This window comes from Scyliorhinus canicula, chromosome 11 (genome assembly GCF_902713615.1).
Source record: "Scyliorhinus canicula chromosome 11, sScyCan1.1, whole genome shotgun sequence".
Taxonomy (NCBI): domain Eukaryota; kingdom Metazoa; phylum Chordata; class Chondrichthyes; order Carcharhiniformes; family Scyliorhinidae; genus Scyliorhinus; species Scyliorhinus canicula.
The window spans coordinates 148,095,781-148,120,290 of record NC_052156.1 but is presented as its reverse complement, the minus strand read 5'-3'; the positions used below and the strand labels follow the sequence as shown (position 1 = coordinate 148,120,290).

Below are 24,510 nucleotides of genomic sequence, written 5' to 3'. Positions count from 1 at the left end.
CCAACTGAGTGTATGAGGGACTTCAGTTCTGTGGAGAGACTAGAGAAGTTTGGAGTATCCTTCTTGGAGCAGAGAATGTCAGGAAGATTGTAACGATGAAGTTTTTTTGATTTAGGAGAGTCTGTTACCAGTGGTGTGGGTTAGTAACCAGACGACTCAATAACCTGAACAACGAGAAGGGAGATGAGGAGAATTTCTTTTTATGGAACAAATTGTTATGATCCGCAATGCACTGCCTGAAAGGATGGTAGAAGCAGTTTCAGTAGTAACTCTCAAAAAGGGAATTGGGTAGATGGCTGAAAAGGAAACATTTGCAGGGGTACGGGAAAAGAGAGTAGAGACTGGAATGAATTGGATAGCTCTTTCAAAAAGCTGGTCTAGACATGATGGGTCAAGAGGCCTCCTTTGTTGCTGTAAGATGCTGTACCATCCCAAGTCCCAATTGGGTATTCATCTCATTCTTCGGTCATAATTCTCTTTAACTTTCACCTACCGACGTGCTGTCAATCATATAGATGAGGTCGTCACCATCCTTGTCATGTGCCTGCAGTGTGAAGAGGACATCTCCCACTGGTGTCAGCTGTGAGTGCGGAGGGTGGAACAAAAAAGCAAGAGTTTACAAATGCTTCAAAAGCTTCGGTGGATTGAAACCCAAAAATTGCAGAGTGCAATGGATATTTGCTTAAAGGGCAGCTTTCAGACAGAAGCCTGAAGAAGAACAAAATAAAGAAGTTAAATTTATATAGCACCTTTTGCAACCTCAGGACATGCCAAAAGACATTCCAGTAAATGAAGAACTTTTGAAGTTCTATTGCAACGCGGCAGCCAATTTGTGCGCAGCAAGGGTCCCGCAATCAGTAACGTGATAATGACCAAAACATCGGTTTACTGATGCCGGTTGAGGAATAAATATTGGCCAGGAGAATTCCCCTGCTGTACATATAATAATGCCACAGGATCTTTGACCTGCATTGGAGAGAATAGACGATGCCTTGATTTGTTGTCTTCTCCGAAAGTGTAGCACTTTCCCAGTATTGCACTGGAGTGCCAGCCTGGATTATTGTGCTCAGGGCCTTGGATGGGCCTTTCTGGCCTTTCAGATGGACACAAAAGACTCTTATTTCAAAGAGGAGTGTAAGGGGTTTGCGGTATTCTACTGTCCAAAAATTGGTTACTGCACTGATTACACTTCAAATAATTACTGGATTGGCTGTAAAGCCTATCGGAATGTCCGGAGATTGTGAAACGTGCAATATAAATGCAAGTTATTTTTCTTTGCTGTACGAGACACCAGTCAGTTTCTTACCTCGCTGACGTTGAGTGGCTGAACACTTTTTTTCAGGAATATTGGCGGATTGTCATTCTCATCAAGTATCTGCACCATTAGCCTGTAATGGATCTGCCGATGGACAAGAGTACGCTTTTATTGTAAATGCTACAGGTGAAGGAACGTGAGCATCGGAGTGGAACTGAGTAACACACAACCAACCAAACCTAAACCCAGCTTTCATCCATCGTCTAGCGCTTTGCTTATTTCCCAAGGAACCTCAGTCATGAGTTGGGGTCTGGAATGCTCGCCCTGAAAAGGTGGTGAAACTTTATTCCATAATATCCTTAAAAGGGAGTTGGACAGGTATTCAAAAAGGCAAAACTTACGGGGGTATGGAAAAGGAATTTTGGTCTAAGCAGAGGTATTCTTTCAAAGAGCAAGCACAGACACAAAAGGCTGAATGGCCTCCTGCCTTGTAATGTTCTTTTCCTTGAATTGCAGCCCTTTGTGCGAGCTCCACCAAGGTTGATGAAAAAATTGGGGAAAAGATTAAATAAAGCAGACATTACCAACTCGCTTGGAGTTTAAAAGCCTTAGGATTGTAGGAAGAAAGGTTGGCTAGGTTGGCATTGAGGAGCTCTATGGTGTCAGGCTGGTATAATGAGTTTAAACCTGATCAAATAAGATGGGCTTTGATGTGTTATGTACTCTGGGAATACACAGGCTGCAACTCGATGCAGCTTTGACCAAAAGATACTCCAGACTTTGAAGTAAATTCAATGTGATTTATTGAACCATTAGCACAGTTCTCTATGAAATGAAATGAAAATCGCTTATCGTCATGAATAGGCTTCAATGAAGTTACTGTGAAAAGTCCCTAGTCGCCACATTCCGGCGCCTGTCTGGGGATCGAACCGTGCTGCTGGCCTGCTTGGTCTGCTTTAAAAGCCAGCGATTTAGCTGAGTGAGCTAAACCAGCCCCTTGAGTTCAACTTTCCTGCTAATCTTGCTATAGTAACTCAATCTAACTAACCAGTCTGCTCTAAGCCACGTGGTGGGTGTGATGCATCTGATCTGCCCCTGTCCTACTCTCGAAGTGTTGCCTGTGGAAAGAGACAGAGCATGTGTGCCCTGTCCTTTTATATATGGGTTTTGTAATGCCCCCTTGTGGTAATGTCACCTCTGGGTGTCTTCAATACCACAACACAGGTTGTGTCCTATTCTATGTGTTCATTAGCTGTATGTCTGCATGTCATGACATCTCCGGTGCTCCCTCCAGTGTTTACTTAGTTGTAGTATATTTACATTAACCCCTTGTGTGTATACAGTGATGCATATCACCACAGGCTTTAAATATTTTTGTCTGAGGCAGCCGATATTAGGAAAGGCTAAATGAAAATGCAGTGATTCTTCACTGTACTGCCTGGGTTGCTCTTCATCTTTCAGGCAGGGGTGACTGACGGTAGGTCTGGTGGGGGTGACTAATAGTGGTGTGTGATGGGGGGGGGGGGGGGGGGGGGGGGTGGTGTCTGATGGTTTAAATTAATTTACGCAGCAATTGCGATCTTAGCAGGGCACCCCGAGGGAGACACCCTGAGTCCAGGCACATGCCACCAAGTCAATCCCCGGTGCTCCCTGAACTCCTCGCATACACACCCTAGGAAGCCCGAAAAGTTCCAAATGTTTGCTTACCTCCTTGATCCCCGTCAATGGCCATGGCGCCTGGGCCCTGCTTGTAAATACTTGCACCAAATCAGGTCCACACGATTCCCAGTGGTGAGGGGTGGAGCATCGCGGGGGTTGGGGGTGGCGATGGAAATTCGGACTTCCAGCCCGTTAATCAGATTCAGGTACATGCAAATCACAGGAGGTGGGTAGTTCACACAGGCCAGTGGCGGGGCAGTGGACCATTTCAATGGGTCTGGCTCCAGGCGCCGATCCAGTTTCTCGGACAACCTGCCATTCTCCACGTGATCGCGATTCCCGATACCGGCATCGGGCAATGGAGAATGTACCCCAAAGGATCACATTTTAAAAAATGAACAGCTTGAAAGCAGTAAATTATTACCATTGCAGCTTAGTTCAGGATGTTCCTGTGGGCTAGTTGTGGTTGGTGCGAAGCATGTTTGGGTTTCAGATTAATGCAGTCCATGTCGCATCATTTGAGTCTGATGGGCCACGGCGATTCTGCGCGCTCGAGGGGCCGAATGCCCGCCGAGTCCCGCCGGCGTCGTTTGCGTATGGTCCTACCCGGCGGGACCTCGCCATTCTGGCTGCGGGGGTCATCCTGGTGGAGGGGGGGCAGGGGGAGCCGACTCCGTGGGAGCCTCCACGATAGCCAAGCCCGCGATCGGGGGCAACCGATCTGTGGGCGCGCCCCTGTAGGACTCCACCATGTTGCCTGTGGGCCAGCGCGGAGACGGCCGTGGCGCACATGCGCGGACCCGCGCCGCTGTGGCGGGCCAGCTTTCGGCGCCGGAGCAGCGCACAGCACTCCGCCGCAGTTCTAGCCCCCGAGGATGGGGAGAATGACTGGGCCTGGAGGCTTTTTGATGCTAGCGTCGCTCGCGCCGGTTTTGATAAGCTAATATTATTTATTGTATGTCAATCTGCAGCTATCTATTAGTAAATATTTGGAAAGGAATTGAATTAAATAGTGGGACATCCATGTACCTGATCCGAAGATGCTACATCAGTACATATTATCATGGCAAAGAGAAGGGGCGTGGTCAGTAGCTGTGGAGGAAATACAACATGCACAATGTTAGGGTAAGAGCAGCATTCACAGTTAATGGTCAACATGCTTTCATCTCCCTTTCTAAAGACAAGGGTTTACAAATTGGTCATGGCCTGTTTTTGAGACTATAACCAAGCCCAATTGAGAGGCCTGAGGCTTGCTCAAAATTGGGCCTCGGGCCTCATTAACATTGCTCACCCGTCCTTTTGTTAAACATTTATTCATTCACATGATGTGGGTAGTACTGACAAGGCCAGCACACATTGCCTTACTTTAACTGTCATTGAGATGGTGTGTGCTTCCTTTTTGAGCCATTGTATTTTGTGTGGCAAATGTGCTCCCTGGTGCTGTTAGGGAAGGAACCCTAGGATTTTGACCCAATGATGATGAAGTAACTGCAATATATTTCGAAGATGCTATGTGACTTGGAGGGATACTTGGAGGTGATAGTGTTCCCATGCATCTGCTGCCCTTGTCCTTCTACTTGGTTAAGGCTGACAATTTGGGAGGTTTTATCAAAGAAGCTTTGGTGAGTCATGGCAGATCATCTTGTAGCTGGTTCACACTACAAGTACGGGCACTGGTGGTGGAAGGAGTGAATGTTTAAGGTGGTGGATGGGGTACCCACCTGTGTAATTTGGGCATTGGCTACCCCTCTGTTGAGATCACTGTGCTTGGTTCACAACCTGAAAAATGGACTGCACCATGTTCTAATTTCTAAAGCAACGTCTCAAACCAGGAGAAGAGCCAATATCCTTCAACACCCAGTCCAAGCAGTAATTATTCATCCTTGAGCCTACACAATGAGTGTTGACTCTGGGAGACATTATAACCCAGCCTATCCACCCTTGCAATATTTTCCAAGAGGGCTCTCTGGAACCATTGAAAGTAGAAACTGTGTTGTTCCTTGTGTCTTAATAAAGCTCGTAGTCTCAAAGTTGGAGTAGATGCTTTATTGTGAGTTTGTTCTGTCTTCAGTGCTTAACTTACAGCTACCTCAGATGCTGCCTGCCTGTGTCTTGCTACCAGTTCTCCCTTCTGTGAAGTGTGCCCTCACTTCCTGTTCCTCTGTATTTATAGCTCTCCCGTGCTCCCTCTAGTGCTTGCTCAGTTGTATTGCATCTACACTGATATACAATCACCACAGAAACTGTGATGATTTTTATGCCCCTTTCATAATCCAGGAATATTGAAACCAAAGGATACTTTCAATTGTACAGATTTGAATATCAAATGATGATAGGGTGATGTTAATATGTGAAGTCCCTGAAAACCTGTTGGACATCCACTGGGCTTCAATATGACAAATAATGATTTGGGCAAAGCACCAGCGGCCTTTTTGCAGATCAGACAAAGGTCCCGCACACATTAACTGGTCCTTTTCCAAGTGCTGAGGACTATTTTGTATTTACACCATTTTCTGTTTTCACCATGGACACGCCTGGATCAAACTTGTTGATTCCCCCTCAGAATTTGTGAAAAACTTCAAGATCTCCTCAAGGTCCAGCTTTCCTAACCCATGACTCGCAGACTCTCCTGTCCTACATCTGTACCTCTCGATCCAACTGTCGGGTAGGCCACACATTCAACTTGACGACTTTCTCCTCCAATCGAAACCACTCCATATCCGTTCCTGTCAGATTCAAGTTGATTTCTCCGGTGGATGGGTTGCCATTTACAGTGAGCTTTGCAATGAATGTACCATTTGGACTGTTCTCTTTAATGTCAATGTAAAGGTCATGTCCTCCAGAACACAAGTTACCTAGTGCAGATGAAGAGGAAATAATGCTGAACTAAGTAATTCAAAGATCACATTATTGCATTCAGTCAGCAGATCCTCCAGACAAGGCCAATTTTGGCAGTGATCCTGGGGAGACCACTGGCCAATGATTGACCCCCAATTTGGGTAGTGACCCGACAGGAGATTACTGATCAATGATTGGCCTTTCAATTCTGCATAACGCAGCAATATTTATGAGGGTACTGCACATTGGGCAAACAAATGTTAGGCTCATTACTAACTGCAATCTGCAATTTCCCGAGATAATGGAGTTCAGTCTTTTCTATGAAAAACGTCTGGTAAAGTAAGGATGCGAATAGGTCCATGTTAGTAGACCTTAACATTTTAATAAAAGTTTTCATGTGGACCAGGAGGAACAAGAGTTTTGGTCAGAAGTTATTTCACTAAAGATGAATGCTCGCAGCACAGAAAAGTTTAATACCCCCACCACACCTGAAAATGGACATGTTGACCTTGAAAAGAGTTCACCAGAATGGTGCCCAGGCTCCACGTGTTAGATTCTGAAGAGAGATTCCATAAACTGGATATATATTCCTGGAATATAGAAGGCTAATTTGAGATTCCCAGGAGTTTGAAAGAAATTAATAGGGCAGACAGAGAGAACCATTTTGTTTTGTGGAGCGCTCATAGTGATCTGCCTAAGGGGGGTCCTCTGTTCATTTCTCCACACCTTGTGGTCTTGTGCTTTCCTCTGCGGTTGCTCGTAGGAGCCTCCCATTTTCAATTTTGAATTGTCCAATATTATCATCCCTCTGCATCCCTCTAACCTTCCTTCAATCACCTCCCCATCAAGTTCCCATGCCACAGAATATGGCCAATCCAACCTTGTTGATTGATAATAACATTCACTTTCCTCCTCCACCATCCTGAGAACTTATTCATTGCTCTTGTGTTCTCTCCCACTGACCCGCTCCATCCTTCTCCTGAACCCAACTTCACAACTTTATACTCCTTGGATGTCTGCTTTTTCAAAGTCCATGTTTCAACCCCATGCAACAATACTCTCCAAATCACAGTCTTGATACTTCTCTTAACATCTCTACCCGTTCCATGCTGAGCATTTTGTTGTGTTTGGAGAACCCATAGAACCAAACGTGATGTAACTGGACAGGGGGTGAGACAAGGTTGTGCACTATCACCATTTCTCTTTCGTATCCATGTGAAAGCCTTAATAAAAGAAGCACTAGGTGAAGTACAGAAAAGTTTCAAAGTAGGAGCCAATTGGTGAACTAGTGCAGTTTGCAGACAACCAGGCCCCAGTGTCTAGCACAGCAGAAGAACTTACAGATGTTATTGGGTAGAAAGAATGAATGAGGTGGTGTAAGTTACAGAATGGAAATTAATGTAAAAAAGGCTAAAGTTACGAAGATTGGATGAATAACAATGGGAAAACACAGGTATTCAGATACATTTTTGAAGGTCTGAAGTCTTTTAATGAATGAGTATGGGTTTGTGAACAGATAAGCGAGTGGATGAGTAAGTGAGTTGGTGGGGGTGTGATTGGGTGGGTGATTGGTGAATGAGTGGGTGAGTGAGTGGGCAGCTTAGTCAGGTAGGTAGTTGGGTCATGAAGAGGTGGTGGTCAGGTCGGTGAGGGTGGTGGTTGGGTGGGTGGGCAATCAGGTTGTGGGTGGTGGTCAGGTGGGTGGCTGGGTTGGGTGAAGGGTTTGTGTGGGAGGGGGTGATTGTTGGGTTGGGTTGGGGGGGGTGGCGTTTGTGGTGCCCAGTTCAGTTATGATGGATAATCTCTGAGCTAGAGCAGGTGGTAACTAGCGTAAGATTTCCTGGGTAAGCATGTGGGCAAGTCTTTCATTTCTGCCCAGATCTCCAACCCTGAGCTCAGTGTCGGAAACATTCACAGAAGGTCTGGGGCAGCACAAATCAGCCCATTGGAAGTTTAGACTTCCCAGGAAATTACAACAGATGTGTAACAGGATTTCTGAGACACAGACTTAAGTCCAGATTTTGCTGCTCTAGACATTGGAAGATTTGGGCAATGACTTGGATGAAAGCACCAACTGTATTGTAGCAGATTTGCTGACAATGTGAAGATAGATGGGGAAATAAACGTGAAGAGGATATAAATGGTAAATGTGGTGACATATACAGACAATTATTAGGAGTAATTCGGGCCCCACTGGATGAGACACAAGAGAGATGGGGGAGGAACTGGACATGGAGATAGGGGAGGACTCTGGATCGAAGCTCTGCATAGGGTAAACTCCAACTCTTCATGCACAAACCTGAGCCTACGCAGCTAAAACTGGTGCACAGGACGCACCTAACCGGACGTGGATGAGCGGGGTTTCTGGTGGTGGAGGGCAAGTGCAAACAATGTCAGGGCGTCCGGCCAAACACACTCACATGTTCTGGCCCTCGTATTCGCCTCCCTGATTACCCGGGCGAGACTCCAGCTTGGATGGAGGTAGTTTTGCATTTCAAAGGCTATCGAGGATTTGAAGCTCTTTCAAGTGTACTTGGCTTTTGAGGAAGCCTCTGACACTTGTAACAGCTGCTGCTTTAAACAGTTTTGTCTGAGACTGCAGATGTTAGGGAAAGGTAAGTGAAAATGCATTGACCTTTCATTGTACGGCCTGACTGCTTTTCAGGCAGGTGTCTCTGATGGGACAGTTCTGATCGGGAGACTGAAGAGGGAGAACTGATGGGGGCGACTGATAGGTGGGTCTGCTGGGGTGTCTGATGGGGGTCTCTGATGGGGGGGCTGGAGGGGTCGGTGGGGTGGTAGGGTCACCCTCATGCATGAGTGATGTGAGGGGGGGGAGGGGTGGTGGGAGACGATGGGCAGGATTCTCTGATCCTGAGGTTAAGTATTGATGCCGTCATAAACGCCGTTGCATTTCTCAACAGCGTCAACATGTCCTCAGGAGCAGCAAATCTGACCCCTACAGGGTGCCAACACGGCACTGGAGCGACCCACATCACTCCAGCTGTTGATCTCCGGTGTCAGATGGGCGCCACGGGTCTGCGCATGCGCAGTGTGACCGGCGCCAATGCGCGCATGCCCCGACGCAATATGGCGTAGGGCTACAGGGGCCGGCACGGAACAAAATAGACGCCCAGCCTGAGAGGCCAGCCTGCCGATCGTTGGCCCCGATCGCGGACCAGGCCAAAGCGGAGCCCCCCCCCCCCCCCCCCGGGTCGTAAACCCCCCCACAACGCCGCCCCAGGATGCATCCACGCTGAGGTTCCACCGGGTAAGAGCAGGTATGAACTCCGCCGGCGGGACTCAGCTTTTTTTGCGTGGCCACTCGGCTCATCCCGGGTGGAAAATCGCCGGGGGTCTCCGACCAGTGCCGCACCGTCCAAGCCGGCGCCAATGACGCCGATTCTCCGCTCTCCAGAGATTGGGCGGACTGGCGGGGCGGCATGGTGCGATTCACGCCAGTTCTGGCGATTCTCCGGCCCGGCCCTGGGGTGAGTTAATCCCGCCCGTTATTCCTGTGGTGGAGGTGAGGATGCCCTTCCTTGTCAGCTTGGGCAGGCAGGAATAGCATTTTGGTGATGGTGGTTGGAGTGGTGGGGGGTCCACTGCTGTACCTCGGGATTGGGTCTTCCATTCAAAATGGTGCTCGACACCGGGATTCTGACAAGCTCTCCAACATGCATATTTTTGCATGGTTACGGATAGAGACTCACACCTGGGCGGTGCTCCCAGTGCCTGTGGTGACCAGTCCCAATTTTCTGCTGTTGGAAGCACTTAGGGCGGGATTCTCTGGGCTCCCAGCCACATATTTCTCGGCAGTGGGAGGCGGCGTACCATTCGTTGGTGGTGGGATTCTCAACTCCCTTCGCATATAATGGGATTTCCAATTGAAGATATCCCATGCCATGTGGCAGGGGTGCGATGCCAGCTGGACCAGAGAACTTTATCACTAGCGACCAGAGAATTCCGGCCCAGCTCTTTCCCTGGGCACCATCTCACACCATTGACAACGTTCGTGTCCTATTCAAACCTGAGCTGCGTTTCTGACTATATATTCCCTCCATCATCGAATCCGCTTACGTCCACCTCTGTAATGTCACTTGTCTCCGCCCCTATATCAGCTCACCTGCCACTTTAAGCCTCACATATCCTTTTGATATCTCCAAACTCAACCATATTGATTCACTACTGGCTGGCCTCCATATTTCACCCACCGTAAATTCAATCTCACCCAAAATTCTGTTCCCCGTACATTAACATGCACCAAGTCCTGTCACACGGATCACCCACTGGCCCATATTGGCTCCCAGTCCAGCAATGCCAAAAATTTTAAATTTTCTCAATGTTTCCAAGTCGCTCTACTGCGTCAAATCTCCCTGGAACCTCCCCCAGCCCAACAACTCACTCCCTACAATGCCGGCCTCCTCACTATTGGCAGGTGGATCATGGCTAATCCTCTGCGCTCTCCCCCTACCTTTTGATGCCTCCAGAGTCTTGAAATCTATCTATTTCCTTCTCAAATAGATTTAGTTACTAAGTTTCCACAGCCTTCTGTGGTAGTGAACCACCCTCTGAGAGAAGACGTTTCTTCCTTATCTTCGTCCTAAATGGCCTACCCCGTATCCTGAGACTGTGACCCCTGGTTCAAGACACCCCTCCCCTCCCAGCCAGAGGAAACAGCATCCAGACTGTCCAGTCCTGTCAGAATTTTATACCATTCAATCAGACCCCCTCTGATTCTTCTAAATGATAATCAATACAGGGTTAGGCGACCCAGTCTCTCCTCATACAAAATCATGCCATCCCAGGAATCAGTCTGGTGAACCTTTGCTGCACTTCCTCTATGGCAACCATATCCTTTCTTAGATGAGGAGACCAAAACTGCACACCTGTACTCCCAAGTATAGTCTCACCAAGGCCCTGTACAACTGCAGTGCACCCTTACTCCAGCACTCGGGTCCTGTCGCAATGAAGGCCAGCACACTACTTGCCTCCTTAACTGCTTGCTGTACCTACATGCTTGCTTTCAATACTTAGGGTACAAGGACACCCAGGTCCCTTTGTACGTCAACATTTTCCAATCTCTCACCATTTAAATAATGCTCTGCCATTCCGTTTCTCCTTCAAACGTGGCTAACTTCATGCATGTCCACATTATACTGCATCTTCCACGTATTTGCCCACTCACTGAATTTGTCTAAAACACCCTGAAGCCTCTCAATATCCTCCTGACCACTCATTCCCACCAAGTTTGTGTCATCAGCAAACTTGAAAATATTGGGCGGGATTCTCTCAGCCGGGGGCCGGGGCGGAGAATCCCCGTGACCGGCGCGAATCGCGCCACGCTGCCCCTCGCCGGCAGGTATGCGGAGAATTGGCGCCGACGTGGTTGGCGCGGCGCCGGTCGGGGGCCACTGTACGCGGCCGGCCCGCCGATTCTCAGCCCGGGATGGGCCGAGCGGCCGTCGTAAAAACACCGCGTCCCGCCGGCACCTGCTCTCAGACGGCGGGAACTCGGCGCGGAAGGATCGGGGGTGGCCTGTGCGGTGGGTGTGGGCGGGGGGGGGGGACCCCGGGGGGTGGGCCTCCGATGTGGCCTCGCCCGTGATCGGGGCCCACTGATCGGTGGGCCGGCCTCTCTGGCTGGCGACCTCCTTTCTTCTGCGCCGGCCCCTGTAGTCCTGCGCCATGTTGCGTCAGGGCCGGCGCATTGAAGGAAGCGACTGCATATGCATGCGTTGGTGCCGGTGCCGCTGTGCATGCGCGGATCCCGTGGCGCCCAGTTCACGCCGGGATCAGCAGCTGGAGCGGCGTGGTCCGCTCCAGTGCCGTGCTGGCCCCCTGCAGGGGTCAGAATTGCTGATCCTGAGGCAGTTGTGCCATCGAGAAACGCGATGGCGTTTCTGACGGCGTCAACACTTAGCCTCAGGATCACAGAATCCCGCCCATTACATTTTGTTTACTCATCCAAATCATTGATACATATATTTGGCTGGATTCTCTGTTGCAAGTCTGCCCCACTACTGCTGCTGGTGTTGGCAGAGAATTTGGCCGTTCCATTTGCTGGCAGCGGGATCCTCTACTCCCATTGCTTGTCAATAGGATTTCTCATTGAAGTCACCCCAGGCCGCCGGCTCTGCTGGCGCGATCAGAGCATCCTACTGCCAGTGAACAGCCAGAGAATTCCCACCAGTGTGAATAGCTGCACCCAATCACTGATCCCTGTGGGACCCCACTGCCTGCTTCTTCAAAAAATTCTATAATTCCCTGTTTTCTCCATCCCTTCTTTTTGAAATAGTATGGTTACATTTGCCACCCTTTTCATTTCCCAGAACTTTTCCAGGATCTACTGAATTTTGGAAGATGAAAACTAATGCATCCACTATTTCCATGGCCACCTTTGTTAGTACCCTGGAATGTAAATTATCAGGCCCAGGGGATTTATTAGCTTTCAGTCCCATTAATCTCTACAGCACTATTTTTTAGTAATACTAATTTCCTTCAATTCCTCCTTCTCACTAGACCCCCACCTTGGTTCCCTAGTATTTTTGGCAAGTTATTTGTGTCTCCCTCCATGAAGACAGAACTAAAGTAGTTGTTTAATTGCTCTGCCATTTCCTTGTTCTCTACTATACAATTCTCTTGATTTGGATTGTACATTTGTCTTCACTAATCATTTTCTTTTTCTATATTTATAAAAGCTTTTACAGTCAGCTTTTATGTTACTTGCAAGTTTGCTCTCATTCTCTAATATTCCCCTATTAATCAATCTCTTGATCCCCCTTTGCTGAATTCTGAACTGCTCCCAATCCTCAGGCTTGCTACTTTTTCGAACAACTTCATATGACTCCTTTTTGGATATAATCCTGTCTTTTATTTCTTTTGTTATTCATGTTTGACCTGCTTTTCTTGTTGTGTTTTTGTGTTAGAATATAATGTATAACTGTTGAAATACATACATACGTTCCTTAAATACTAGCCATTTCCTATCCACCATCATGCCTTTTAATGAAGTTCCCTAATCTATTTTAGCCAACCCATGCCACATACCTTCATAGTTTACTTTGTTTAGATTTAGGACCCTAGTTTTAGATCAGATTTCTTCACTTTACATCCTAATGAAGGATTCTGGCATGTTATGATCACTGTTCCCTAATGGACCCCACACAACAAGATTATTAATTAACCCTTTCTCATTGCACAACACGAAATCTACGATAGCATATTACCTAGTTGGTTCTTCGACATACTGATGTAAAATAAATCTTGTACACATTCCAGGGATTCAACCCCCACGGTGCTACCCATTTGCTTTACTGAATCTAGATGTAGATTAAAGTCACCCTGATGACTACAGCACTCTTTCATGCATCTCTAATTTTCTGTTTAATATAGCACCTTTCAAAACCTCAGCACTTCCCAGAGTGCTTTACAGCCAGTGTGGTATTTATTGAAGGGTAATGACTCCTGTCACATAGGTAATTGCAGTAGTCAGTGTGCACAGTAAGATCCCACAAATCGTTCAGTTCATCTTTGAAATAGTGCCATGGATCTTTTACACTCAGCTGGAGCAGGGATTAAGCCACATGCTGTTGGCACCAATTAAATTCACCCTGGCCATCTAACAGCTCCCCTGCCACAAGTAGTCTAAATTACTGTAGCGACGTGAAGAATTTCCATGTTGCGGCCCCAATGCTATGAATAGTGGCAGAGGTCCAATTTCCTTTCCCTCACATGGCTGACCAGGAATTTCTGGATTAACAGGTTGATAGTCAACCTGTTTGGCCACACCTTGGCCAATCAAGTCCTGGAGTGGGACTTGAATTCAGAGCTTCTGAGTCAGGGTTAGACACTATCACTGTGCCACACAACTGCCACATGTCCTACAGTACAATAGTGAACAATGCCAACATGCTCCCAATTATATGTAATAGTCTCTGGGATGTCCTGACGTTAAGTAGGATGCTATATAAATGCAAGCTCTTTCTTTCTGACTGAACAAAGCAAACCATTGTAGAAAACGGGAGAGTGACTGTTACCTTCCAGGAGGACTGGTGTGAACCTGGTGATCAGAATGCTTACAATCAGCATGTGAGTCTTCATCATGGTATTAGTGTCCATAAAGTGGGGGCCAGGGATGCCTTCTCACTTGTTTCTCAGAATTATTGCCAAACTTGGAGCCAGACACCTCAATCTGTTGAGAAAGAATTGCAAGAGAATGTTTCTTTTAATCTGAGATTTTGCTGTTTCTGTGAGACCTCCTAGCCAAACAACGGCCTCCAATCCCCTGTTTCTGCACCAGCTTCGGTTTCACTTTACTGAGTTACATGCTTTGTGAGGTTGCACGGTTTTGCCTTTTACACAGTTTGTACACAGATCCCCCTCCTTCCCTCCAGCACCCTAAACAATAACAGCTGCATTCTGGTACATTGAACATTGGCAACACACTGCAAGTCTCACACCAAACCTCCATGCCCATTGACATGGGCTTCTGGCTCCACATTGGCCATGTAACTGAGCGGGTACCCAAAGGTGGGCAGTCAAGGTGGATGGTCAGGTTGGGTGGGCAGTGTTGGGCGAATGTTTTTGATAGCTTGCGGGTCAGAATGAGGAGTCACAGATTTTCAGGGAGAGCATGCATGAAGTAGAATTCGAACAGGACAGGTTGGGCTGAATGGTCTATTTCTATGTTATTTCTATGTTCTGTATTTCTACATGGTTCATTGCAGAATCTATTATGCAGAATACACATCACACATCCAATTTTATACTCACCTGGCCTTAGCACTATGGATATGTCTCTCCATATACAACAATCAGTGTTCCTTTAAAGCATCACTTTCTGGTCGACCTGTAAGAAGGATGCCTAACTGCTCAGTAGGGAGGCAGCTACCATCTCTATACTAGAATCACAAGGAAAAATACAAGCAATGGAACATTAGCTCTGGCTCCCGGTACTGTTAGGACCAAGTCCTCTTAGGCAACTAAAGCCACAGCCACCCCCGCATAGCAGGACATGGTACATAGGATCACAGACACAAAGTATGCAAATAAGTCCTGGGACTCCCTGTGACCATAGATACAATTCCAGGGAAGCCCAATGAATGCTGATACAATTCCAGGGAAGCCCTGAGAATACTGATATAATCCCAGGTGGATCCTGTGAATACTGATATAATCCCAGGTGGATCCTGTGAATGCTGATATAATCCCAGGTGGATCCTGTGAATGCTGATATAATCCCAGGTGGATCCTGTGAATGCTGATATAATCCCAGGTGGATCCTGCGAATACTGATATAATCCCAAGTGGATCCTGCGAATACTGACACAATCCCATGAGCACCCTGTGAATACTGATACAAAGCTAGGAACATCCTTTTGGTGTCCCTGTGAATGCTGATACATTCCCCGCGAAGTCCTGTAAATATTGATACAATCCCAGGAATACCCTTGAATGCTGAAACAATCCAGGGAATCACTGTGAAAACCAATACAATTCCAGGAGCACCCTCTGAATACTGATACAATCCCATGAGCACCCTGTGAATACTGATACAAAGCTAGGAACATCCTTTTGGTGTCCCTGTGAATGCTGATACATTCCCCGCGAAGTCCTGTAAATATTGATACAATCCCAGGAATACCCTTGAATGCTGAAACAATCCAGGGAATCACTGTGAAAACCAATACAATTCCAGGAGCACCCTCTGAATACTGATACAATCCCAGGAATCCCTCTGAATACTGATACAGTCCAAGGAGTCCCTTTGGATACTGATACAATCCCAGGAATACCCAGTGAATACTGATACAATGCCAGGTGTCCCTGTGAATACTGCTACAATCCCAGGAATACCCAGTGAATACTGATACAATGCCAGGTGTCCCTGTGAATACTGCTACAATCCCAGGAATACGCTGTGAATACTGCTACAATCCCAGAAGCACCTTTTTTACAACCCCAGAAGTCCAGGTGAATACTGATACAATCCCATGGGCATCTTTGAAAACTGATACACTCCCAGGAATCTCTGTGAGTAATGTAAAACTCCTGTGAAACACCCTGTGAAACTAATATAATCACAGGAGCACCCTCTGAATACTGATACAATCCCAGGTGTCCCTGTGAATACAGACACACAGGAGACCCTCTGAATACTGATACAATCCCAGGTGTCCCTGTGAATACAGACACACAGGAGACCCTCTGAATACTGATACAATCCCAGGTGTCCCTGTGAATACTGACACACAGGAGACCCTCTGAATACTGATACAATCCCAGGTGTCCCTGTGAATACTGACACACAGGAGAACCTCTGAATAGTGATTGATGCGACCATCAATTCACTCGAGACGGGAGTAGAAGTAAACTGTGGCTTTAATCAACTTAGAACTTATACTGCCTGCGACTGATCCAATACTGAGAACCGCCTACAGGTCGACTGCTCTTTATACCTCCCTTCAAGGGGAGGAGCCATGGGTGGAGCCCATACAGGCCCCAACATGTTCCCCTATGGATAATGCCATACAATGGCCCATAGGAGGAGCCCACAAGGGCAACAGCATAGCACAGTGTGGTAGTATGACTAGAGATACTACGGTACCTGGGAGTGTCAGCTACCATTGGTGGAGAAGGCTCGCTACTCATTGGCCCAAGTGTTTGCATTTCATTGGTTGGAATGTAAGGTAGCTCCGCCCAGTGAGGCGGGGTATAAGAACCCGTGTTTCCCAGCAGCCGGCCTTCTTTCTGTACTCGAGCTGCTGGAGAAACATCTTGTTGATTAAAGCTTTCAATTTGGACTACATCCTCGTTTCAGTAGTTATTGATCGTGCATCACACAGATGCAAATACAAGGGCAACAGCACAGACACAAATACAATGGTGGATTATTGGCATAATACATTCACCACATTCAACCCCTGTTAAAAAAATGAAGTCCAGCGGGGCTGATGGCTTCATAAGTTCAGCCGGTCCGGCGCACGGATTGTGTGCTGTGATCGCCGAAGCTCTGGCGTTGTTGCTGGCCCGGGTGTCGAGCTCGTCCGTGCTGGCATCGGTAGTGAGGGCGTCGGAGCGGATACAGACATGGACTCTGAGAGCATCTCTCCTGGAGCTTCATCCCTGTGGATAGGTCAAGGGGGGATGGCGGGAGGAGGGAGCGCGGGAGCCATATAGGGGTGGGGCGCTAGTCATGGTAGGTTGGTGGAGGGGCGGTGGTGGTGGTGGTGATGGAACCGGCGGGCGCCAGGTCCCGGAGGAAGACCGTATCCTGTCGGCCATCGGGATGTTCGATATAAGCATACTGGGGGTTGGAGTGTAGGAGCTGGACCCTCTCTACCAGAGGATCGGACATAGGGCTCCTGACGTGTTTTCTGAGTAAGACTGGCCCCGGTGTCTTCAGCCAGGACGGACGCGAGGCCCCTGAGGTGGATCTCCTAGGGAAAACAAATAGGCGGTCATGAGGGGTCTCGTTTGTGGCCGTGCAAAGTAGGGACCTAATAGAGTGGAGCGCATCGGGAAGGACCTCCTGCCAGTGGGAAACTGGGAGATTCCTGGATCGCAGGGTCAGTAGGACGGTCGTCCAGACCATCGCGTTCTCCCTCTCCACCTGCCCGTTTCCCCTGGGGTTATAACTGGTAGTCCTGCTCGAGGCAAAGCCCTTACTGAGCAGATACTGACGCAGTCCGTCGCTCATGAACGACGAGCCCCGGTAACTGTGGACATAATTGGGGAAACCAAACAGGGTGAAGACAGTATGTAGGGCTTTAATGACGGTGGACGTGGTCAGGTCGGGGCAAGGGATTGCAAAGGGGAAGCAGGAGAACTCGTCAATAATATTGAGGAAATATGTATTGCGGTTATTGGAGGGGAGGGACCCTTTGAAATCGATACTGAGATGCTCAAAGGGCCGGGATGCCTTTACCAGGTGGGCCTTATCTGGTCGATAGAAGTGCGGTTTACACTCCGCACAGATCTGGCAGTCCCTGGTCATGGCTCTGACCTCCTCGGTGGAGTAGGGCAGGTTGCGGGCCTTGATATAGTGGATAAGCCGGGTGACCCCCGGGTGGCAGAGGTCATCGTGGATAGCCCACAGTCGGTCATCTAGCACGTTGGCGCATGTGCCATGGGACAGGGCATCTGAGGGCTCGTTGAGCTTCCCAGGACGATATACTATATCGTAATTATAGGTGGAGAGGTCGATCCTCCACCTCAAGATCTTATCGTTCTTGATTTTGCCCCGCTGCGTGCTATCGAACATGAAGGCTACCGATCGTTGGTCGGTGACGAGGGTAAACCTCCTACCAGCGAGGTAGTGCCTCCAGTGCCGCACAGCTTCCACAATGGCTTGGGCCTCTTTTTCGACTGGGGAGTGCCGAATTGCGGAGGTGGTGAGGGTGCGTGAAAAAAACGCTACCGGTCTGCCTGCTTGATTGAGGGTAGCGGCAAGAGCAACCTCTGATGCGTCGCTCTCCACCTGGAAGGTGACGGAATCGTTCACCGCGCGCATCGCGGCTTTGGCAATGTCTGCTTGTTGCAGCTGAAGGCCTTGCGGGCCTCAGTCGCCAGCGGGAAGATGGTGGCCTTGATTAGTGGCCGGGCTTTGTCCGCATAGTTGGGGGCCCACTGGACATAATATGAAAAGAACCCGAGGCACCTCTTCAGGGCCTTGGGGCAGTGGGGGAGGAGGAGTTGCAGGAGGGGGCGCATACGGTCAGGGTCGGATCCTAGAGCCCCGTTTTCCACGACGTAGCCGAGGATGGCTAGTCTGGTTGTGCGGAAACGCATTTCTCCTTGTTGTACGTGAGGTTAAGGGTTTGGGCGGTTTGGAGAAATCTGTGGAGGTTGACGTTGTGGTCTTGCTGATCATGGCCACAGATGGTGACATTGTCCAAGTACGGAAATGTGGCCCGCAGTCCGTACTGGTCCACCATTCGGTCCATTGTGCTTTGGAACACCGAAACCCCGTTCGTGACGCCAAAGGGGACCCGAAGGAAGTGGAAAAGGCGGCCATCTGCCTCAAAAACCGTGTAGTGGCAGTCCTCCGGGTGGATTGGGAGCTGGTAATATGCAGACTTCAGATCCACCGTGGAGAACACCTGGTAGTGTGCGATCTGGTTTACCATGTCTGCAATCTGGGGAATGGGGTACATATCACGTTGCGTGCGCCGGTTTATGGTCTCGCTGTAATCTACAACCATCCAGTTCTTTTACCCAGTCTTGACGGCCACCACCTGAGCTCTCCAGGGGCTATTGCTGGCCTCGATGACTCCCCCCCGCATGAGTCGCTGGGCCTCGGACCTGATAAAAGTCCTGTCCTGTATGCTATACCGCCTGCTTCTGGTGGCGACTGGTTTGCAGTCAGCGGTGAGGTTTGCAAAGAGTGGGGGAGGGTCGCCTTTTAGGGTCGCAAGGCTGCATTTGGTGAGTGGGGGTACGGGCCCCCAGAACTTCAGGGTTAGGCTCCTGAGGTTGCATTGGAAATCTAGTCCCAATAGGAAAGGAGAGCCGAGGTCTGGGAGCACATATAATTTAAAATTGGCGCACTCGGCGCCCTGTATTGCTAGGGTTGCGGTAGTGCACCCTCGGATTTGCATCGAGTGCGACCCAGAGGCGAGGGAGATAGTTTGGTGCGCCGGGAAAATTGTGAACGAGCAGCGTCTTACCATGTCTGGGTGAATGAAGCTCTCTGTGCACCCGGAGTCAAAAAGGCAAGGTGTCGCGTGCCCGTTTACCCGGACGATCATCATGGAGCTCCGGAGGTGCTTGGGTCGCGACTGGTCCAGGGTGACCCCGCTGAGTTGTGGGTAGCCATTGTGGTCGGAGGTGCTGGGGCTGTTCCGCGATGGCTGCCCTTGTTGATCGTACGCGTCGAGTGGCGTAGCAGATGGCAGCCAAGATGGTGGCCCCCGTTAGTCGAGCGTGGCGGGCGGTGAGGAAGATGAGAAGCCAGGATGGCGGCCCCCATGGATCGCACGTGGCCGGCTGCGTGGGGGAGGATGGCCAAGATGGCGGCCCCCGTGAGTCGCACGTGCTGTGAGGGCTGGAAGATGGCTGCCCCCACAGATAGCACGAGGCTGATGACGTGTCTGCAGGGGACGGAGTCGGCAGACACGTTGCCACACTACGGGGTCTGCAGGCCTGTGAGTCTGAGGATTGGACCTGGCCAGGCAAACTTTGGCAAAATGTCCTTTTCTCCCACAGCTATTGCAGTTCGCGTTATGGGTCGGGCAGTGCTGCTGGGGGTGTTGGGACTGGCCGCAAAAATAGCAGGGGAGCCCCATGGTGGGCGGCCTGCCGCGCGGCACAGGCCTGGGGTAGTCTTTGGTTGGGGGTCAACGAGGGGCTCGCATGGTCAGCCGGGAACGCGTTAAGGCTCTGGAACGATACTTCCAGAGAGGAGGCTAACATTACCGTCTGATCCTGGTCCAGGGCCCCCTTTTCGAGTAGGTGCTGTCTCACGTAGTTGGACCAGACTCCTGCCACGTACGACGTCTCGGACGGCGAGTTCCATATGTTGAGTGGCCGTAACGGCAGCGTGCGAGGATTTTGAGGTTGCATAGGTAGTCTTCTAGCGATTCCCCGGGACGCTGGCGGTGAGTGGTGAGGATGTGTCGCACGTAGACCTCGTTCACGGGCCGTACATAGAGGCGTTCGAGCATCACGAGGGCGTCTGCGTAGGAGGAGGCCTCGTCGAGTTGAACAGAGATTCGATGGCTCACCCGTGCGTGGAGGAGGCTCAGCTTCTGTTCGTCGGTGACGGAAGGCGTGGAAGAGGCTGCGAGATAGGCCTTGAAGCAGCGGAGCCTGTGAGAAAAAATTTATTCCGCCTCTGCGGCCTGCGGATCGAGTTCCAGTCGGTCAGGTTTGAGGGCTGATTCCATAGTTGTGTTTAAGTTGATTAAATTGATGCGACCATCAATTCATTCGAGACGGGAGTAGAAGTAAACCGTGGCTTTAATCAACTTAGAACAGTGCCTGCCTGCGACTGATCCAATACTGAGAACCGCCTACAGGTCGACTGCTCTTTATACCTCCCTTCAAGGGGAGGAGCCATGGGTGGACCCCATACAGGCCCCAACGTGTTCCCCTATGGATAATGCCATACAATGGCCCATAGGAGGAGCCCACAAGAGCAACAGCATATCACAGATACAAATACACTGGTGAATTATTGGCATAATACATTCACCACAGTGATACAATCCCAGGGGCCACTGTGAATACTGACATACAGGAGACCCTCTGAATATTGACACACAGGAGACCCTCTGAATACTGATACAATCCCAGGTATCCCTGTGAATACTGATACAATTCGCGACCCCTTGTAAACACTGACATACTCCTGGGAACCCCTGTAAAACTCTTTGCCACAGAAGGCTGTGGAGGCCAAATCACTGAGTGTTTTTAAGACAGAGACAGATAGGTTGTTGATTAATATGGGGATCAGGGGTTATGGGGAGAAGGCAGGAGAATAGGGATGAGAAAATATCAGCCACGATTTTTTTTTTTTAATAATTTTAATTCAAATTTTCACATTTTCACAAAAAAGAAAACAATAACAGAAAATTTTAAGAACAAAAAAAAACAGAACACCCCCCCCCCCCACCCACCCCGCCGTAAATACAAAAGAGAAACAATAAATTAACGCCCGCCATTGGCAAAAAACAGATATTCAACCCAAAACAAAAATAAAGAGACAACCCCCCCCCCCCCCCCCCCCGCCGCCCCCGGGTTGCTGCTGCTGCTGACATTTAGTTTTTACCGTTCTGCCAGGAGATCTAGGAATGGTTGCCTTCTCCTGAAAAACCCCTGCACTGACCCCCTTAGGGCAAATTTCACCCTCTCCAATTTAATAAACCCCGCCATATCGTTGACCCAGGCCTCCACGCTTGGGGGCCTCGCATCCTTCCACTGAAGAAGAATCCTCCGCCGGGCTACTAGGGACGCAAAGGCCAGAACACCGGCCTCTTTCGCCTCCTGCACTCCCGGCTCCACTGCAACCCCAAATATTGCGAGTCCCCAGCCTGGATTGACCCTGGATCCTACCACCCTCGATACCGTCCTTGCTACCCCTTCCAAAATTCCCCCAGCGCTGGGCATGCCCAGAACATGTGGACATGGTTTGCTGGGCTCCCTGAGCACCTAATACACATGTCCTCGGTCCCAAAAAACCGGCTCATCCTTGTCCCGGTCATATGAGCCCTATGCAGTGCCTTAAACTGTATGAGGCTAAGCCTCGCACACGAAGAGGAGGAGTTCACCCTTTCTAGGGCATCCGCCCACGTCCCCTCCTCAATCTCCTCACCCAGCTCCTCCTCCCATTTATCTTTCAGCTCCTCCACCGAGGCCTCGTCTACCTCCTGCATCACCTGGTACACTTCCGAGATCCTCCCCTCTCCAACCCATACCCCCGAGCACCCTGTCCTGGACCCCATGCGGCGGCAGCAGGGGGAACCCCGCCACCTGCCGCCTGACAAACGCCCTTACCTGCATGTACCTAAAGGTGTACCCCGGGGGGAGCCTGAACTTCCCTTCCAGCTCACCCAGGCTCGCAAACTTCCAGTCTATGAACAGGTCCCCCAGCCTCCTGACACCTGCCCTGTGCCAACTCAGGAACCCGCCATCAATTCTCCCCGGAACAAACCGGTGGTTCCCCCGTATCGGGAACCCCATCAAGACCCCCAACTCCCCCCGTGCCACCTCCATTGCCCCCAAATCGTGAGGGTAGCTGCCACCACCGGGCTCATGGTATACCTTGTTGGAGGGAGCGGCAGCGGTGCCGTTGCCGGCGCTTCCAGCCTCGTACCCACACAGGATGCCATCTCCAGCCTCTTCCATGCCGCCCCCTCCCCGTCCATTACCCACTTACACACCATCGCTGCGTTGGCAGGCCAATGATACCCACAGAGGTTGGACAACGCCAGCCACCCCCCCCCCCCCCCCCCCATCCCTGCCCCGCTCCAAGAACACCCATCTCACCCTTGGAGTCCCGTGTGCCCACACAAACCCCATAATGTTCCTGTTAACCCGCCTGAAAAAGGTCTTCGGGATAAGGATGGGGAGGCACTGGAACAGGAACAGAAACCTCAGGAGCACCGTCAAATATCAGCCATGATTGAATGGCGGAGCAGACTTGATGCGCCTAGTGGCCTAATTCTGCTCCTATGTCTTATGGTCTTATGGACACACTCCTGAGACCACTTGTAAATACTGACACACCCTGGGACTCCCTGTAAACAATGGCATGCTCCTGAGACCCCCTGTGAATATTCACACACACTTTCAGACCCATTATACTCTCACACTCCTGGGCCACCCTGTAAAATCTGACATACTCCTGGGATCTCTAAACACTGATACCGTCATGGATCTCCCTGTAAACATTGACAACTTCCTGGGACCCCCTGTGAAACTGATATGCTCCTGAGATCCCTTTAAATACAATCTTGGGACCCTCTGTAACGACTGACATCCTCCTGGTATCCCTGTGAAACTGAGACATTAATATGTGGATACCGTACACACCCCTTCAGACCGCCTGCACTCACACACTCCTGAGACCCCTGCAAACACTCACACACTCCTGAGACCCCTGCAAACACTCACACACTCCTGAGACCCCTGCAAACACTCACACACTCCTGAGACCCCTGCAAACACTCACACACTCCTGAGACCCCTGCAAACACTCACACACTCCTGAGACCCCTGCAAACACTCACACACTCCTGAGACCCCTGCAAACACTCACACACTCCTGAGACCCCTGCAAACACTCACACACTCCTGAGACCCCTGCAAACACTCACACACTCCTGGGACCCCTGCAAACACTCACACACTCCTGAGACCCCTGTAAACATTGAAGCTCTCCTGGGACCCCCTGTAAATACTGACACACTCCTTCAGACCCCCTGTAAATACTCACACATTCATGAGAACCCCGTAAACAATGTCACACTCCCACACTAACAGGTTTTCCACATTTATAAATATTTCTTTGGGCAAATATGACCAAGAAATAATTGGGATGGAATTTCCATCCTGAACTGTTGAGAATTTAGAAATGTTTCATGTAAATATATATATATATTATATCTGTCTACACATCAAATTTGATACACATTCCCAGCTAAATTAATATCTACATCTTTTATATTAAACTTCACACAAAAATAATGTTCAAATTAAAACAGTTATGTTTTTAACATAAAATTCATGCTACATATTCAATATTCTCTTACCCCTCACATTCTCATCCGAGGGAATCATGTCGAGCTTGTTTTTAAGCAGTTTCAGTAGAAGTTAATGGATAGTCCCAGATTTGAATAGTTAATAAACGTTTTTGTGTTTAAGACGTGTGTATGTTTTTCTCGCGCTGATTCCTTCTGTTGAGTATTTAATGATTAAGGTTATTTCCCTGACCAATTGCAACAAGACCATCACGTGTCTGGAGCTCGGAAGAGAAATCCCTACCCAAAGAAAGGGCTTAGAGGGAATTTAATGAGGGATAAGATTGCAGGGAGAGAGTCTGTGCCAGTGGAAAGAGATTTAAACAGCCTCAGCTTCAACAACCTGCAGGCTTTGGAAACAAAGAAGGGCCAGTGCAAACGGTGATTTTACAAGAGGGTCTCGTGGGGAGAGGGAGGGGGGTTGGATGGAGCAGGGGGGGCAACTATATGTCTGTCTGGGATTGGACCAAACTCAAGAGTGTTGATTACCTGAAAGTCAACATTCATGCTCTGGTT

At 49.4% G+C, this 24,510-nt stretch overlaps 1 protein-coding gene across 6 annotated transcripts in view; it reads right to left on the bottom strand.

The window, feature by feature from the left end:
* LOC119973485 overlaps positions 1–24,218 on the bottom strand; it is a 69,116-nt gene extending 44,898 nt beyond the window's left edge. For 3 of the 6 annotated variants that reach the window (XM_038811705.1, XM_038811710.1, XM_038811709.1), the window contains exons 1-7: positions 24,007–24,218; positions 14,528–14,603; positions 13,792–13,946; positions 5,561–5,769; positions 3,944–4,006; positions 1,307–1,399; positions 494–580 (exon numbers count right to left, since the gene is read on the bottom strand). In XM_038811705.1, coding sequence (XP_038667633.1) covers positions 494–580; positions 1,307–1,399; positions 3,944–4,006; positions 5,561–5,769; positions 13,792–13,873 — 534 coding nt within the window. In that variant the 5' untranslated portion in view covers positions 13,874–13,946; positions 14,528–14,603; positions 24,007–24,218. Of the gene's footprint in view, positions 1–493; positions 581–1,306; positions 1,400–3,943; positions 4,007–5,560; positions 5,770–6,240; positions 6,343–13,791; positions 13,947–14,527; positions 14,656–24,006 lie in introns of all 6 variants that reach the window. The other 3 variants (XM_038811711.1, XM_038811706.1, XM_038811707.1) reach the window with 3 other exon arrangements.
* Positions 24,219–24,510: the final 292 nt, after the last annotated feature.